At 36.3% G+C, this 17,812-nt stretch overlaps 2 protein-coding genes across 3 annotated transcripts in view; both read right to left on the bottom strand.

The window, feature by feature from the left end:
- Window positions 1–11,442, bottom strand: part of GLYATL3 (glycine-N-acyltransferase like 3) — a 26,737-nt gene extending 15,295 nt beyond the window's left edge. The window contains exon 1 of the mRNA XM_055406874.2: window positions 11,378–11,442. The gene's annotated coding sequence lies outside the window, so the exon portion shown is untranslated. The remainder of the gene's footprint in view (window positions 1–11,377) is intronic.
- Window positions 6,754–17,812, bottom strand: part of CENPQ (centromere protein Q) — a 25,583-nt gene continuing 14,524 nt past the window's right edge. The window contains exons 6-10 of one of the 2 annotated variants that reach the window (XM_088831115.1): window positions 16,103–16,232; window positions 12,775–12,894; window positions 12,542–12,616; window positions 11,378–11,512; window positions 6,754–9,589 (exon numbers count right to left, since the gene is read on the bottom strand). In XM_088831115.1, the coding sequence (XP_088687241.1) occupies window positions 11,381–11,512; window positions 12,542–12,616; window positions 12,775–12,894; window positions 16,103–16,232 (457 nt within the window). In that variant the 3' untranslated portion in view covers window positions 6,754–9,589; window positions 11,378–11,380. Of the gene's footprint in view, window positions 9,590–10,740; window positions 11,513–12,541; window positions 12,617–12,774; window positions 12,895–16,102; window positions 16,233–17,812 lie in introns of those variants that run through there. The other variant, XM_055406799.2, reaches the window with a different exon arrangement.

Raw genomic sequence — 17,812 nt, 5'->3', positions numbered from 1 at the left:
CTTCAGGACATGCCAGCAGTTGTAACTTTACATTTATTTGTGTTTTCTTTGGTAGAAGCCTGTCTTAAGTAGCCTGTGAGCTGCATGAAGAAAGACCCATGTCTGCTCTGTGCTCCACTGTATGCCCAGCACCTACCACAGGGCCTGGCACAGTAAGGGTCGCTGAAAGTAGTTGTTGAACAAATGATATGAAGCTCAGAGGAAGAGTCTTAGGTTAAGATTCTTCTTAACCTAAGAAGAAGGGAAAACTTCTTTTCAAGATGTGGGGCAAAAACCAGAGAAAAACTTGAGTGGGTCAGGTGGTTAAAAGGAGAGAAATACCTAGCTTAAAGATGAATCAGATGTGAGCTAAGGCTGAGGCTCATTTTAGTCTGATAAAATTAAGGGATGTAGAGGGCCTAAATGTAATATATGCAACTCCATGCATTCTCAAATAATTGCATTTTGTAGATTTTGGGGGCTCTGTCCCATGGCTTTTTGTTTCCAAGAAAATTTTTTCCCCATATTTCCAATCAGGTCTTGACTGAATTAGAGAAAAAAAAAATTTTTAATTTTTTTAATTTTAATTTTTAAAATTTAAAAATAGTGTGATAGAGCTTATCCAACGTACTCTTGTTCCCTACCCTGAGCAGCCAGGCACTTGGATGTAAAGATAACTATATGTTGAGAACCTGGACTTCTGCTGGATTATTTCTTTACAATACATTTTCCAGACAGAGAAAGCTACTCGACTTCTCTATGCGGCATCTCTGTGTGGCTATGAGATACTCAGAATGTATGACCATAGATTTATTTAAAATCCATCATCATAAAACTCTGTCATATAGTTTATGTGAGTCTGAACTTCTAAGAAGCATGTTTCTTATAATCAAGCCCCCTAGGCTCCAGTCCACTAAGTGGCATGTCTGAGGTGTTTGCATTCCCAGCAAGAATTGGAAGAGATATGAAGGACTGAGGCAGTCAGCAAATCAGGCTTCTGGGCCTTAATACTCGTAGTCTGAGCTAACATTGGAAACTGAAAAGAGGAAGTTTTCAGAGTTGAGGTTGAACAGAGAAAGACTTATAGCCACTATCTCCTCATCCTTGTATCTGCTTGACTTTTCACTCACTCACCTCATCTCTAAATGCAATCTTAGCTTCTAAGTAAATCCTTAGGTTAAACACATTCACTAATTCTAATTCAGCATCTTTTGAGAGAAAATGAAATGAAATGATTTTAATGGGAGGTTGATCATGTTTCTCTTACTAGGTTTGATGTTCAGAGATAAATATGCAGTTAGGTTGCTAGTGTAAAGAAGAGGAATTCTAAAATGATTGTAGCTGATTTGCTTATTAATTGCTTGGTTTGTTCCCCGAAGGATTCAAAACCACTTATACACACAGGAAAAATACATAAAAAATGAAATTAAAATAAAAATCCAGGCTACCAGAAACACAAAGATACAAAAGAAATATGGAGTTACGAGTGAAGTAGGCAGGCAAGGCATATAGAGGTACAATCTTGCATGTAGGGTTGATCCTCTTTATTCATGGATTTCATATTTGTGAATTCACCTACTTGTTGAAATTTATTTGTAACTTCAAATCTGTACTGACAGTGATCCTGAGGTCATCTGTGGACATGGACAGGACAGTAAAAAATTGGAGCCTCCCAATGCCCACATTTTCAGTCAGTTGAAGCTGAAGAAGCTGACTTCTTGTTCAAGCTCTTCTACTACAAACAAATCCTTTACACGTCTAGTTAGTGCCGTGTTTTGTTTTTTTTTGGTTAGTCTTAGTTGGGATTTAGTTCCTGCACCAGGGATGGAACTTGCAGCCCCCTGCATTGGAAGCGTGGAATCTTAACCATTGGACCACCAGGGAAGTCCCAGTGCCATGTTCTTTTGCAATTTTTGCTTTTTGTTGGCTATTTCACTGTTTAAAGTGGCCCTGAAGCAAATGCTTAAGTGCTGTTTGGTGTTCCTAAGTGCAAAAAGGCTGTCACGTGCCTTCCTAGAGAAAATACACATATTGGATAAGTTTCTTTTAGGCATGGGTTATAATGCTCTTGATTGTAAGTTCAGTGATAATCAACAAGATACATTAAGTAATGTGTCTTTAAATGAAAATACACATGTAACAAGGTTATATATTGATTTGCCGATAAAAACCTTGTGAACAGAGGCTTGCAGGAACCTAATCTTGAATTTTCCTTAGGAGCAATGGTTCAAAAATAATTAAGACAGTGTTCACAGGTGACTTTTTGAATCTTACCACGAACAATGAAAATCAACTATACTTGCAGGTAACAGGCTGTATTTTACTCTAAGCTTTCTAGCAAGCTAACACAAAGAGAAATAAACATGATTAGTTACATGATTTAGACTGCCCATAAAATTATCTTTATACTTTTTACCAGAGCATTTGCTCAAATTTCACTTATTCCTTTCTAAATTAAGTCCAGTTCTTTAGCTCCTATATAATCAAAACCTAACTTGCTTCGGCTTCAGTTTATCCTTCTAGGCTAAGCAGCTTTTTTGACTCACAAATTTTGCAGGGTCACAGATTGGTGACATTAAAATCAGAGGGACAGTTCTCCCATGGGTTCACACAAAGAGGACATTGTAATTAATATACAACACTAGACAATATCCTTTAGTGAAAACAGTGATAAATTTCAAAGGATCTTTCCTTTATTAAAGACAAAGATAAATTTTAAAGCTCACAAAAAAGAAGACAGAAATTCTCAGAGAATAAGAATGAAAAATAGTCTCATAAAATATTTTTTAACATTTGGAATCCCATTAGAAAGTCATAATGACAACTATTAAATCTGAAAAGTGTAAGGTCAGAATGTTATATCCTCATGACTTAATTATAAATTCCCTATAATAAGCAAATGTCCTTTAAAAAATTATTTTTTTGAAGTATAGTTGATTATAATGTGCTAAATTCTGCTGTACAGCAAAGTGATTCATTACACACACACATATATATATAAATATATACATTATTTTTCATTATGGTTTATCACAGGATATTGAATACAGTTCCCTGTGCTATACAGTAGGACCTTTGTTTATCTGTTTTATATACGATAGCTTGTACCTACTAATCCCCAACTCCCAATTCATCCCTCCCCACCGCCACCTCTTAGCAATCACAAGTCTGTTCTGTTTGTGAGTTTGTTTCTGAATAAACACCTGTTCTTGAATAGGAAAGTAAAGGTTTGTACCTCCTTTAGCCAAAATTTTATCACTAGCAGAGTCACCATTTCAACGAAAATAATTATACCAACATAAGTTTTAGGAACTGAGGTTTCTTGAGACATTTGGGTGCCCATCAGGACACAGCAAGCAGCTAAAATGTTATTAATGTTAATCAGACAAGGAAGGCATGACACACTCCTAGAATTCATTCTTATAAATAAATGAAACATAAAGTCTGTTTTTATGGTGTAACATGCCATTTATGGGCTTCCCTGGTGGCTCAGATGGTAAAGAATCCGACTGCAATGTGGGAGACTGGGTTTGATCCCTGGGTTGGGAAGATCTCCTGGAGAAGTGAATGGCAACCCACTCCAGTATTCTTGCCTGCAGAATCCTATGGACAGAGGAGCCTGGGATGCTACAGTCACAAACAGTCGGACATGACTGAGTGGCTAGCACAACACACACCATTTATAATACAATAGTGAATGTTTGTTAAGGAGGAAATAAAGAACTTTTTACAGTACTTGTAATCCAATAATACTGATTATTTTTCAGATGATAGGTTTTCTGTTTAGAGAGATTTAGAGAGATTCTTGTCTGTTTCTCTAGTGTGCCCATGTCACAATGCAAATAATTTTATATTTCGTAAGGTTTTTTTCTCCATATCACAACTTAAGAGAGCAAAGAAACAAAAGCACCTCCAAACCCCAAAACAACAGCAAGAAATTATCTTTTCCTCTAAACCTAAATATAGTTTGGTCTTCGTATACAATGTTGTATTTCATCTCTCCTCTTTCTGTGTCTCCCATTTCTGCTTGTAATTATAACCAATGACTTGATACTTGTTATTTTAATGAATAAATGCTTACCTAATGTTGAGAGTTCAGTCTGGAACTGAGGTCTTAAACCGTGTGGCAGTGTAGTGCCTTCTCCGTCCAAGGCTGGTTAATTCTTCAACCCTACCTTCCCTAATTAGTTCTACGCAGAAAGAGGAGGGCAAGAGAAAGGGTATCCACAACAGAAGGAGAGGAGGAGTTTATGACGTCAGGTGAAAAAAATTACCATGAGTATTTTCATTCCTCCTCTTTCTACCACATTTATTTTATGGTGTAAAAGGCACTGAATACCCATCTTGATTTAGAGATGGATGTTTTCTAGACACAAAACCTATCTTTCTGACAGGATGCAATGGAAAAGAATAAAAAGGAATGGGACCCAGACAAATAGGATACAATAGGAAGACAGTATATATATATATACTGTTTATATATTTTTATCTATTCTGAAGAAAATGATTTTGCTGCTCTAAACTTCCAAGTCTGAAAGAGAGTGATCTCTAAGGAGGCCCCTCACGGAACAGAGTATTTTTTGAGAATTTTCATTCCTTTTCCTTGGTCTTCCAAATGAAAATTCATTCAGAATTTACTTGGCTCCACTGGCTGCAATTTCAAGCACCATGGGCATCTCAGCACACAATACCTGAGCCTTAGGATAATAAACAGTACGAATGTCTCAGCAGTATAGAGAGATAATTTCAGTTTGAATGTGGTCACTTGGGATGATACTGTTACCATGTTTAAGTCTGACAAAGTCAAGATCAAACCTAGAGATGTTCAGTTCAGTTCAGTTCAGTCGCTCAGTCGTGTCCGACTCTCCGCGACCCCATGAATCACAGCACGCCAGCCCTCCCTGTCCATCACTAACTCCCGGAGTACACTCAAACTCATGTCCACAGAGTCGGTGATGCCATCCAGCCATCTCATTCTCCGTCGTCCCCTTCTCCTCCCGCCCCCAACCTTTCCCAGCATCAGAGTCTTTTCCAGTGAGTCAACTCGTCTCATGAGGTGGCCAAAGTATTGGAGTTTCAGCTTTAGCATCAGTCCCTCCAATGAACATCCAGGATTAATCTCCTTTAGAATGGATTGGTTGGATCTCCTTGCAGTATAAGGGACTCTCAAGAGTCTTCTCCAACACCACAGTTCAAAAGCATCGATTCTTCGGCGATCAGCTTTCTTCACAGTCCAACTCTCACATCCATACATGACCACGGGAAAAACCATTGCCTTGACTAGACGGACCTTGGTCGGCAAACTAGATGTTAGGGCATTCTTATTTGAAGATGTTTGTTTAAGTAATAATACAATGGGTAGTTGGTAGTTGAAAGTGACTGGAGGAAATTGTTTTAGAGGACAATTACCGGATGTCAAAGTAAGAGCATTTTTGATCCTAGTATACTGATAATGTTTTAAAAATGATGTTACCCAGGACAACCTATACCCATGCATGGTTCTAAGGGGCCTATATAAATCTAATCTTTCTTGTACATTATTTGATGAAAATGGATTTTAAAAAATGAACAGAAGCTGTTATTTATAGAACAGAAACTATTTTAGGTATGAAGTACAGTATCAGAGAAAACCTCAAAAAGTCAGGGGCCAAGTTATTTATGGACTTGGAGGGACATATACCTGTCGTCCCAGGTTTAGGGTACATGCTCCAGAACAGAACTTCTATTCTTTTTACAAAGTTCTTTGCTCTCTATTAAACATCTGAACTAACTAGAATAGTAGCTTTTTGCCATAGGAAAAATAGCTAAAAAGGAAAAATATACCTTTTCCAGGAAAACTGCATTGGATAATTAAAGTTGAAATAGGTTCATCAAGTTAACCTAAACTTTTTTTTACTTTATTTCTGTACAGTCATTAAGCAAGTAGAAACTTAAAGACAAATTTTAATGCAAGTTATCTGAAGCAGAAGCTAAGTGAAACAATCAGAAACAAGAATGGGTAGAACAAGACAAAAAAAAAATCAAAATGAAACATTGATGACAAAATCCCACAAAATGTGAGAATTTGGGTGTATATATATATATATCTTTGGGTGTAAAGAAAATTTTTTTCAAATACATTTAATTCTACAGTGGAATGATAGGTTACCAAATATCCATTGCCAAGTGAAAGAAATTTTTTAAAATTAATTTAATTGGAGGCTAATTACTTTACAATATTGTAATGGTTCTTGCCATACATTGACATGAATCAGTCATGGGTGCACATGTGTCCCCCCATCCTGAAACGCTGACCCGCCTCTCTCCCTATCCTAACCTAAACTTTTGACTCTTGAAATTAAAAGGAAAAAAAGAAAAGAAGGGGGGAAAAGGTTTCTAATGTAAATTTAAGATTTTCTTCTAGAAATCCAACTGAACAAATTCATAATACATATTATCAAATATTTGTACATTGGTGTATTAGAATTCACTCATTAGTTTTAGCACTACCTTCTATTTGTAGCTTATCAGCAAATGCCTAAGAAGTCAAAATTATAATGCTTTTTCACGTTCTAGCTCTATCACTTACTATTTGAGTGATCTCAGTTACTTAGCTTTGCCTCAGATTATGCAGGATGTGAATAATACTGATTATACAGGGTTTGATCCCTATAATTAGGATTAAATATTGGTATAAATACATGTATACATGTAATGGGCTTACAACAGTGCCTGGCATGTAGCACAGATCAATAAATATCAGCCACTGTTTACTATTATTTATCACTGTTATTTTCGTTATATAGCTTTCATTCCATTTGAAAATCTACCTTAATTTTAAGGAACTCCTTGGGGCGGAAATGATTAAAACTGATATTAAGGCACATTTGTTTCTATTAGTTAAGAAGAAGTTCATTTTTAAAAAAGTATAATAGTTTATTTTTTTTTGGCCTCGCCATGCAGCTTGTGGTAGCTTAAACCCCTGAGACCTAGGATGGAATCTGGGCCCTTGGCTGTGAAAGCACCAAGTCTTAACCACTGGACTACCAACGAATTCCCACTTCGTTGTATTTGGAAAATGTCCCTCCTTTATCTTCCTCTTTGTCCAATTTTAACAAATATGACCAGTGTTTGGATATGGTTTCTAAAAGCAGCAGCCACTTTAATGAAAGTGGTTGTATGGCAGTGAATGGCAAGAAATACATTCAAGGACAGCAACTCTTTTTGATGTTTTTAATTAATTTTTATTGGGGTATAGTTGCTTTGCAATGTTGTATTAGTTTTTCCTGTATGATAAACTGAATCAATCAGCTATATATATACATATATCCCTTCTCTTTTTCATTTCCTTCCCATTTCGATCACCACAGAGCATACCCCAAAGTTCACTGCATTACTATTTACAATAGCCAGAACATGGAAGCAACTGAAACATCCATCAACAGAAGAATGGGTAAAGATGTCATACATACATACAATGGAATGAAAAGGAATGAAATTGGGTCATTCGTAGACGTGGATGGACCCAGAGACTGTCCTACAGAGTGAAGTTAGTCAGAAAGAAAGGGCAGCAACTCTTAACAAGAAAACTAGTTAGGACAGAAAAATACATCAGTCACTTTAGAAAGAATAAAGTGCACATGGGAAATGTGAATTTCTCTGTTTTTGCTTTCCTTCTTTCTTCCTTAAAGCTGAATAGTTCTTGACAGTGAATGAAATCTGAGAGGATTTAGGAGACTTCTGTTTGGAAACTACACCAATCTGAATGACTCAGGTATTAATTTTGACAGGTGCACCTGCATGTATTTTCAGTAAACAATGCCAAGATATTCTATCTAACCAAATAAAAGAAAGCAAATCCTTTAATTTTAGGTCACTGAGCAGGTGTGTCATATTTAGGCAGAACCTGTTTGTTAAACATATGCCCTACTGAAAGTTGTGAGAATGGGAGAATTAATATAAAATAATGACTTTAAACGACTGACCGTAAACTGTATTTCTGTTAACGTATCTGTGCAGGTTGCACTCCCCCCAGCCCCCGCCAAATGACACTATTTGCCCTCCTCCCTTCAGCAGCATTACTGGGTATCCATTTCCCTGTATGTTCAGCAACTTTTCCTTAAGTCTTTTTCAATCTTTCCCAATCCAATAGCTGAAAAAGTTGTGTCTTCATTTGCATTTACATGATTTTTAAGGTTGAAAAATCTTTCAAGTATTGATACTTATTGACTGGTTATTTCGTTTGAGAACTGCCCATTTCCCTATTGGTATTTAACCTGCTACTGGATTTTAGAGCTTTATGAATAAAAATACTATATTTTATATATGTTGCAGATATTTTTCAGTCTGTGCTGTGCCTTTGGCTTATTTTTTTAAAAATTTTATCTTAAAAATTTCAATCTTATGTAGTGATCTACTGATTTTTTTTCCTTTATGGTTTTATCTTTGTTTATATGCATAATACAGGCATACCTCATAGATTCTGCAGGCTCAGTTCCAGATCACAATAAAGCAAATCTTCACACCAATTTTTTTACTTTATGGCGGATATAAAAGTTCCATTTACATTATAAGTCTATTAACTGTACAACAGTATTATATCTTAAAAAACAATGTAGACACCTTAATTAAAAAATAACGGTATTCGGAAAATGGCATCAATATTGCTCGATACAGGGTGGCCACAAATGTTTGTAAAAAATGCAGTATCTGCAAAATGCAATAAAGTACTACAAGAGGAGTATGTCTGTAGGGGTTTAGACACACGAACATCAGTAATTCATTCATAAATCCTTTTCAGTTTCTATTTTTCATTCAATTTTATTTACTTTGGATCTATTCTGTCATAAAGTGGGAATATTTACCACCACCACTCCTCCACCCCCTGGGCTTTCCAGGTGGTGCTAGTGGTAAAGAATCCCTGGCCCCCCCACCCGGTCAATGCAGGAGATGTAAAGAGACATGGGTTTGATTCCTGGGTCGAGAAGATCCCCTGAAGGAGGGCAAGGCAACCACTCCAGTATTCTTGCCTGAAGAATCCTTTGACAGAGGAGTCTGATGGGCTACAGTCCATATGTTGCACAGTCAGACACAACTGAAGTGACTTAGTATGTATGCACCCATGTTCTAGCTCTCTCCCCAGTGGAGTTAGATAGTTTCTTCAAGATCATTTACTGAATATATTTTCTCTACATTTTATTTGATATGCTATCTTTAACACAGGCTACATTTTTATACCATATATCCTTTGTTCCAAAATATTTATCTTTTAGAAGTTTCTGCCATCGGTACTTATCAGTCACTGAAAAGAACGTGTATCATATTTGGCATGGCCTCTGTATGTGAGAATCTGAGAAGGCAATGGCACCCCACTTCAGTACTCTTGCCTGGAAAATCCCATGGGTGGAGGAGCCTGGTAGGCTGCAGTCCATGGGGTCGCGAGGAGTCGGACACAACTGAGCAACTTCACTTTCACTTTCATGCATTGGAGAAGGAAATGGCAACCCACTCCACTGTTCTTGCCTGGAGTATCCCAGGGACGGGGGAGCCTGGTGGGCTGCCATCTACGGAGTCACACAGAGCTGGACATGACTGAAGTGACTTAGCAGTAGCAGCAGTTGTATGTGAGAATCTAGACAAGAATATTTCAACGGATGACTATCTTCATTACTGGGACCTTGTGTAGTTGAATTTCAATTTTACTTGGGTCTGTTACTAACTCTTAAATTCTTCACAAAGAGTACACCAAAATTCAGCCTTTGAAGAAAATACTGTATATTTTGCCTACCTGCCAGAAGACACTGTAGATTTAGATCATGTACTTTTTTAAGCTATGCATGCATGCATGCATACTAAGTCGCTTCAGTCGTGTCTGGCCCTGTGCGACTCCATAGACAGCAGCCCACCAGGGTCCTCTGTCCCTGGGATTCTCCAGGGAAGAATACTGGAGTGAGTTGCCATTTCCTTCTCCATTTCTAAGCTATAAGAGGGTAGTATGACCAGTTTATGTGTAATAAAGAACTACCCCTTAGCAACAATGGTGAACTGAAATTCTTGTTGACGTTCAATCATCTGTTAAACAGATGTTCTGACAGAACAGTAGACTTAGTAACTCCTTCATCCCATCCAAAGCTATTATAAACATCATGACTAATGACAAAAATTAGTGAGTTGGGGCTCTTCTAGCATTCTAAGAAACACAAGATTATAAATTTCTCAGTGATGTTTTTTTAAGTCTTAAGACGTTTTGTAAAATCTTTTTTAGTTGCTTTTCCTAGCACACAGTAGACAGTCCAAAGCATATACAATCATGTTCTCTTTAAATGCTGCACTACAGGTTTCCTTTCTCGAAGACCTTCCTTCCCTTAAAATCTATTAATGTCCTTCTTGACCATTATTTCCTAAGAGGATATTGCTTCTGACCCTTTTGCTGAGCTGTTCAAGGTTCCCAATGACTACAGTGAGCACTAAACCCAACTTGTTTAACCCAAGCTGTCTTCCTGGTGGTCTCAGCCTGGAGGGCATTACCAGAATTATTGCACCTTTTAAATTAACTGACTAAACATCCTAGGTTAGACAGAAAAGTAATTAAATTAGTTATTTTATTCTACAAATACTTAAGAGCAACCCAGATGATATCCTGTGATTGGTTAAAAATGATTTTTAATGTATTTAAATGATAATTTCTTCACATGTATATGCTTATTATCATGAGGAAAGGTTTAGAAAGAAGTTTTTTTTTTTTGGTTTGGCATTTGTTTTAAGGGAGTAAATGAGCTTGGGTTTCTTTTTAACAATTTTATTAAGTAAAGGTATGTTCTGATCAGAGTAGAAAATATTCAACATCTATTCACTAACGTAAACAAAGAAACAAAACATTCATGCTGCCTTTAAAGTTAAAGACACCTGGCAAATTGTAATAATGCCACAAAAAGTCCAGGGTGTTATGTAAAAGAGCAAAGGCATTTGGGGATGTTGCCAGTTCCACATGACCAGACAGAAAATGCAAGTCATCAGCTAAAGAACAAGAAGGATAGCAAACGCTTATGTTTTTATGTGCTAGGCACTATAAACAATTTACATATATTAAATCATAGTATCACACCTGCTTTGCATTAAACGATAAATAAGCTCTATCCAGCCATTACAAACCATCAGATTGTGGCTATTCTCACTTTATGGTTATGGGCACATAACTGGAGATACAGTAACATAAATGTGAGTTTCTAGACTTGTGAACTGATAAAAACAGTCTTTAAGGCCTACATTAGATGCTAACAGTAGATCTACACAGGTTAATTTTAAAGTGCGTATCTGAAGGAGCCTCAGCCTCTGCAATATCACATAGATTAACATTTTTACAAATTCATAAACATTAAATTAATATGGGAAAATCTACCAAAAAAAAAAAAAAACCAACTCTTTAAGAGGCATCCAGTCTTTTATAGACTTCTTCAATGAAGGTGAACATGTGCTTCATCTGGGATGAATTATGGAGAACTTCCAAGTCCTTCATAAGACTGTTCTGATTAGGAATTAGCGTCAGAATTTCTCTCTGTGGGCATGATAGAATAATTCGTTTATTAAATTTTATTTTTTATTGATATATAATTAACATGAACATTATGTTAGCTTCAGGCATACAACATAATGATTTGATATTTGCATACACTGCAAAATGATCACTGCAGTAAGTCTAGTTAACATCTATCACCAAACATGTTACAAATTTTTTCCTTGTGGTGAGAACTTTCAGATCTACCTTCTTAGCAACTTCCAAATATACAATATAGTATTAATTCTAGGCACCAGCTTATACATTACATCCCATGACTTATTTATAAGTAACTGGAAGTGTGTACCTTTTGACTTTACCCATGTAATTGGTAAATGTTATATGTATTGATATGTTATTTAGAGAGAATGATAATAATAATAATCTTATATAATCACTCGACTGCAATTATCTATCAACTAATTGCCATTCTTTTTTTAAATCTGTATTATTATGTTTGCTCTCTGCCCAATCCCATTCCTCTCACCCTATGTAGATTTTAGATAGGAAAACTTTTGTTACTTTTTGAGAAAACATACGCTTTCTACCAGGGTAAACAGTGACAACAGTATCTACTGGGGTCCTTTGAAAAAAGATAAGTTACTGGTGTGCAGCCTACTATGAACAGGACATAGTATACTATTTTAGGAAAAGTTACATGCCATTATTAGAAGCATAAACAAAGCAGCTGTCAGAATTTACTTCCAGAAATCTATCCTATAGCCATGACTATACAAATGTGTAATAATGCATATACAAAGGTGTACATAGCATTACCTGTACTAGAAAAATTATTTCTAAAATCTCCACAAATTATATTATGGCACATCTATATAATGGAATGTTATACAGCAACTGACAAGCATCAGATGTTCAAACTATACCATCATATAAGAAAAATAATTTTCCCTTACAGTTTAATCATAGATTTCATTTGTTTAAAAGAAGAAGAAGTAGCATATAATGTTTTTACATATATGAAATTTATAACTGGTGATGCAGTTAATGTGGTAAATTGTAAGTACTTACCTGAAGGATGGGTGCTCTGAGACTCTTTTGAGAAAGTTCAGGAAGAGAGAGTACCCCACTATCTATTTGAAACATCTAAAATAGAAAAAGAAAGCTATAGATTATTTTGTAAAGCTAGACTGTTTCAAAAAGTTGATTTCTCTTATTATACTCAAAAGTTGTCTGGGTAAAATCTAATAATGAAAAATTATATCCAGATTCTAGTAATACCTTTTCTTTTTTTGAATAATTACCTGTTTTATCTTCTTTTCTTCTTCTTCCACCTCACTTGTCAGAACATGAACTTTGTTCTTTAGGCTGTGAATATCTCCTGTCATTGACTCTATAGTCGCTACCATTTTATCTGTTTCTTCCTGCATCAGAAAGAGAAAGCTAATGTTTTAAATTAAATCTACTATTAAGTAAAACCCAAACATTTTAAAAAACATCTTACATATTGAAACACTTCTGGAAGAAACCGGTAATTTTCATTTTTCTTTCAAAAAAGTCTCTCCAGGGATTGATTTACCAATGGAAACAAAGATGTACATGAACCTTTCCTCAAAAACTTACCAAAGCTGCTGGTATCAGAGATCCTGGAAGACCTATGTGAACTTAGCAGAACCCAAGGATTCACAGCAGCAGGTACAGCAGCATTCCTTAAGCAGTATGTAATAGCAGAGAAACTCTAATTTAGGAACTTCTGAGTGCTATTTTCATTTGCCAAAAGAAAAAGTGCTGAACATTAGGGCAAAGATAATAACAGAAAATGAGTGGTAGTTTCTCACATAAAAAGAACATAAAACGTATGGAGGAAAACAAAAGAGAAAACAAATGAATGAAATAAATATGGAAATACCAGGGGTGTACTGACTGCAGGCCACACATAGAGTCAGCCCACTTCTGCGTTTCTAAATGGTATTAAGTACTGCATTGCTTTCAGATCTAGTCCTAGCAACGGCAAAGGACAGTGCGGCCTCTGGGGATCAGGGAACAAGTAAACAAGCCACACAGAAGCCACGCAAAAAGTAATGAAGTAATAACTCTGAAATCCTGATGAGCAATATGGTTGGTATTTACATTTAACATCATTTTCCAAATACTGAAAGCAGGATTGTTACTGTCAATTATAGTAATCTTCCTTAACAAATATATCATGGCTACTAGAAACCATTAGAAAGGGTATCTGCAGAGGTCTGCAACTGCTCATGGGCTGCTTTTGATTGCTTCAAGAGTGATGAATGATTTTTACATTTCTAAAGGATGTTAAAAAAACAAAAAAGACCGTGCAATGAAAACCAACACGACTCATAAAGAGCAATATGTTTATCATCTGACCCTTACAGAAAGGTGTTGATTCCTGAGTACCCAAAACTCTAGGTCTGTGAGCTCCATTTACTAGGCCAAACAAGGTCATGGGATCTGATACAAAACATGGAGAACAATGTATTATATAACTGAAATTTGTATTATATAATTAAAAGTCGAACTTAAATGTCCTTACCGAAAAAACAAAAAACAGTGAGGTGACAGATGCATTAATTAATAAGATAGGGGGAAATCCTTTCACAATGTATATATACATTAAATCACCATGATGGACACTTTAGATATCTTACCATTTTGCTACTTATATCTCAAACAAAGCGGAAATTAAAAAAAAAACAAAAAACCATATTATGCTGCCCAACTGTTCATTAAGTAGGGGAGCAAGTGACAGTACTGAAAATATACTCTTGCAAAGTAACACTGAAATGAAAGTTAAATATAATCTCACACAATGAAGAAAGTGAGAAAACCACTAAAAAACACCACTCTATAAATTTACAGTAGTCATGTATGGATGTGAAAGCTGGACAATAAAGAAGGCAGAGCTTTTGAACTTTGGTGTTGGAGAAGACTCTTGAGAGTCTCTTGGAAAGCAAGGAGATCAAACCAGTCAATCTTAAAGGAAATCAACCCTGAATACTCTTTGGAAGGACTGATGCTGAAACTAAAGCTCCAGTATTTGGCCACTTGATGCAAACAGCTGACTCACTGGAAAAGACTGTGGTGCTGGGAAAGACTGAAGGCAGAAGGAGAGGAAGGTAACAGAGGATGAGATGGTTGGATGGCATCACTGGGCAAATTCCGGGAGATGGTGAGGAAGGGAATCCTTGTGTGCTACAGTCCATGGGGTCTCCAAGAGTAGGACATGACTTGGTGACGGAACAACAACAACGTGAATTTACAATATATATAAATTTACAAAATATATTAAGTTTACAATATATTTACAATATATAAATTACAGATTTATAAATCTGTAATTTACAGATCTACAAGTAGATCTGCTGCTTACAGATAAACCCTTCCATTTTTATTTTCAATCACATGGAAAAGCTGGAATGACCTATTTGTGAATGCTGACTTATTAGAACTCATTGGGGATGCATCCCCTGTTTAAACTATCACCACCTGGTAACAAATTAACAGACTTATTACTTTACAAAGTTGACCTGCTGACAAAGACCAGATCTACAAACTACTTCAAAACAACAAAGGGATATACGGTCCAATCTGTTTTAGTTTTAATAATTATTTAATAAGCCCCTTGCTGCTGCTACTGCTGCTAAGTCACTTCAGTCGTGTCCGACTCTGTGTGATCCCATAGACGGAAGCCCACCAGGTTCCCCCGTCCCTGGGATTGTCCAGGCAAGAACGCTGGAGTGGGTTGCCATTTCCTTCTCCAATGTGTGAAATTGAAAAGTGAAAGTGAGGTTGCTCAGCCGTGTCCGACCCTCAGCGACCCCATGGACTGCAGCTCCTCCATCCATGGGATTTTCTAGGCAATAGTACTGGTGTGGCTTGCCATTGCCTTCTTCTGGATAAGCCCCTTAAGATTGCTTAATTGCTAAAGTATCCAATAATTAAAAGCCTGTTGTTTATCCTAATAGCAAATATTATCTCCCACTATCTTCCACAGGATAAAGATCAAAAATCACATGCCCTAAAGTTGGACTAATAGGACTGCATCATAACTGTGAGCAGTCTGTCTAAGGTTCAGCTAAAAGTGCCAATATTTCTCTTTTTCACATTTGTAAAACATGAAATATAGCGCAGGCCTCTTTAAGTCATTAAGGGCTATAACTGTAAAGTGCTTAGAACAGTGACTGGAAGAACATAGAAGGCTCTTGTTACATGTTATCTATAATGATTATAAAAATAATGATAATGATTGTGCTCTTCTTGTCAATAAAGTAGCACTGAAGGACAGAAAAACTAATGTTTTTAAATTCTACTGCATTTAGTGATGAATTCCTGTAACTTGCTAATCAAAAATAAGAAGACAGTTCATTATATTTAAAGTCTGATAAAAAAAAATAAGGCTGCTACTTAATTACAAATATATTAGGAATAGTCTTAACTTTAGAGGACCAAAATTGAAAGGTTTTGTTTTGATTAAAAAAAAAAGTTAATAAAAAACCTGCACCAAGATGTAGTACTAGTTATTAGAAGAATAACATAATTTAAAAAACTTTTAATTAAATTAAATCTCTTCCCCTTTCCCCTAATAATGAATTCCCTTTTCAAACTTAATACCTGCAATGATGCCAGACCTTCCTCATTAGCTCTGTGCTGTGCCCTTTCCATTTTCAGTAGACTTGACACATGAGATAAATCTTGCAGCTTTTTGGGAGGGACTTTCAGGGTTTCACACAGTTGCAGCAATCTTTGGGACAGAATAAAAACATAACTGCTTATTTTTGAGTACCATTAGTATTGTTTTTGTTTTGAAATACTGTAGTCCCCTTTTTCTTTCCCTCATATTTCTAAAGGCTGAAATATTCTTTTATTAACAGTGGCTAATCTTAGCGGTAAGCCTCCCCCCCACCAAAAGCCCTGACAAGTCTTCATTAAGTCTTTCGACTGATTAAGATTTACCACAAATCATGGGGTACCTGCTGCTGCTGCTGCTAAGTCACTTCAGTCGTGTCCGACTCTGTGTGACCCCATGACGGAAGCCCACCACGCTCCCCCGTCCCTGGGATTCTCCAGGCAAGAACACTGGAGGGGTTGCCATTTCCTTCTCCAATGTGTGAAAGTGAAAAGTGAAAGTGAAGTCGCTCTGTCGTGTCCGACCCTTAGCGACCCCACGGACTGCAGCCTACCAGGCTCCTCCATCCATGGGATTTCCTAGGCAATAGTACTAGAGTGGCTTGCCATTGCCTTCTCCACATGGGGTACCTAGGTTGCTTTATAAAAGGGAAAGTTTCTATTTTACACATTTAACAATTGACTATTTATACACAGTTTAAAATAAACTAAAAATTTCCTTGTATCTTCTGCATGTGTTTCCTGGACTATTACAGTACATAAGTCTATCATTTAATGTGAATTTCTGGTAAGAGATGAAACATTATTCTGTTAGTCTTAACTGTGACTCTCAGTTGTTTCACAGTGTGTGACCACTAAAAGAGAATGCCTGTATCAGTTACTCTAAGTTAATGATTTTTTCCTAACTTAATGATTTTCAGTTCAGTTCAGTTGCTCAGTCGTGTCCGACTCTCCGCGACCCCATGAATCACAGCACGTCAGGCCTCCCTGTCCATCACCAACTCCCGGAGAACACTTAATCCCATGGAGTTTAACACAAACAAAACAGAGATTAGAGTGTTTTTTTTAAAAAGTTAAGAAAAAAAATCCCCTTCAAATCTGGTTAAGTCACCAACAGAAACTGACCTATGACTAACTCACTTCCAGCAGACAGCAATACAGCTTTCCCAGATTTGATTCTTGAGTTCCAAGAGGAAGAAATCAAGAAGCAAAATCTAAATTTGGTTCCTTCTGTGTAATAACAGTGTATCTAGATCCTAAAAAAATCCTACTACTTGAGATTTGCACGCAATTAGAAGAACAGTGGAACCCAAGATTTGTCTTCCCAGGATCTTTCTCAAAATATTAATTTTTATAAAGAAAAAAGTAGGTTGTTTAAACTCTCAATCATACTTTTCATTAAACTGTCAGGATAAACTTCAGCTATTCCCCAAATCATCATTAGCCCATAAGCACAAAAACTGTCTGAATTTTTTGGTTTAAGTTAAATAAAGATGCCCTTTATAAACAGTTTTTTCCTAAAACTTTATCAAACCTGTTCTGCAGAAAGGTCATTCACTGTTCCAAATGTTCTAAATTTGTAGGTTATTCTACAAAATCTTATTAAACTAAAAATATAACCAGTGTTTTTCATGTTACAATATACCTATCATAATACTATGTCAACAACATCTAAGCACCATTTACAACATTGCA

The sequence above is a fragment of the Moschus berezovskii genome, chromosome 23 (genome assembly GCF_049115385.1).
Source record: "Moschus berezovskii isolate FMDL1 chromosome 23, NW_MosBer_1.0, whole genome shotgun sequence".
NCBI lineage: Eukaryota > Metazoa > Chordata > Mammalia > Artiodactyla > Moschidae > Moschus > Moschus berezovskii.
This window is presented reverse-complemented; position numbering and strand designations above follow the sequence as displayed.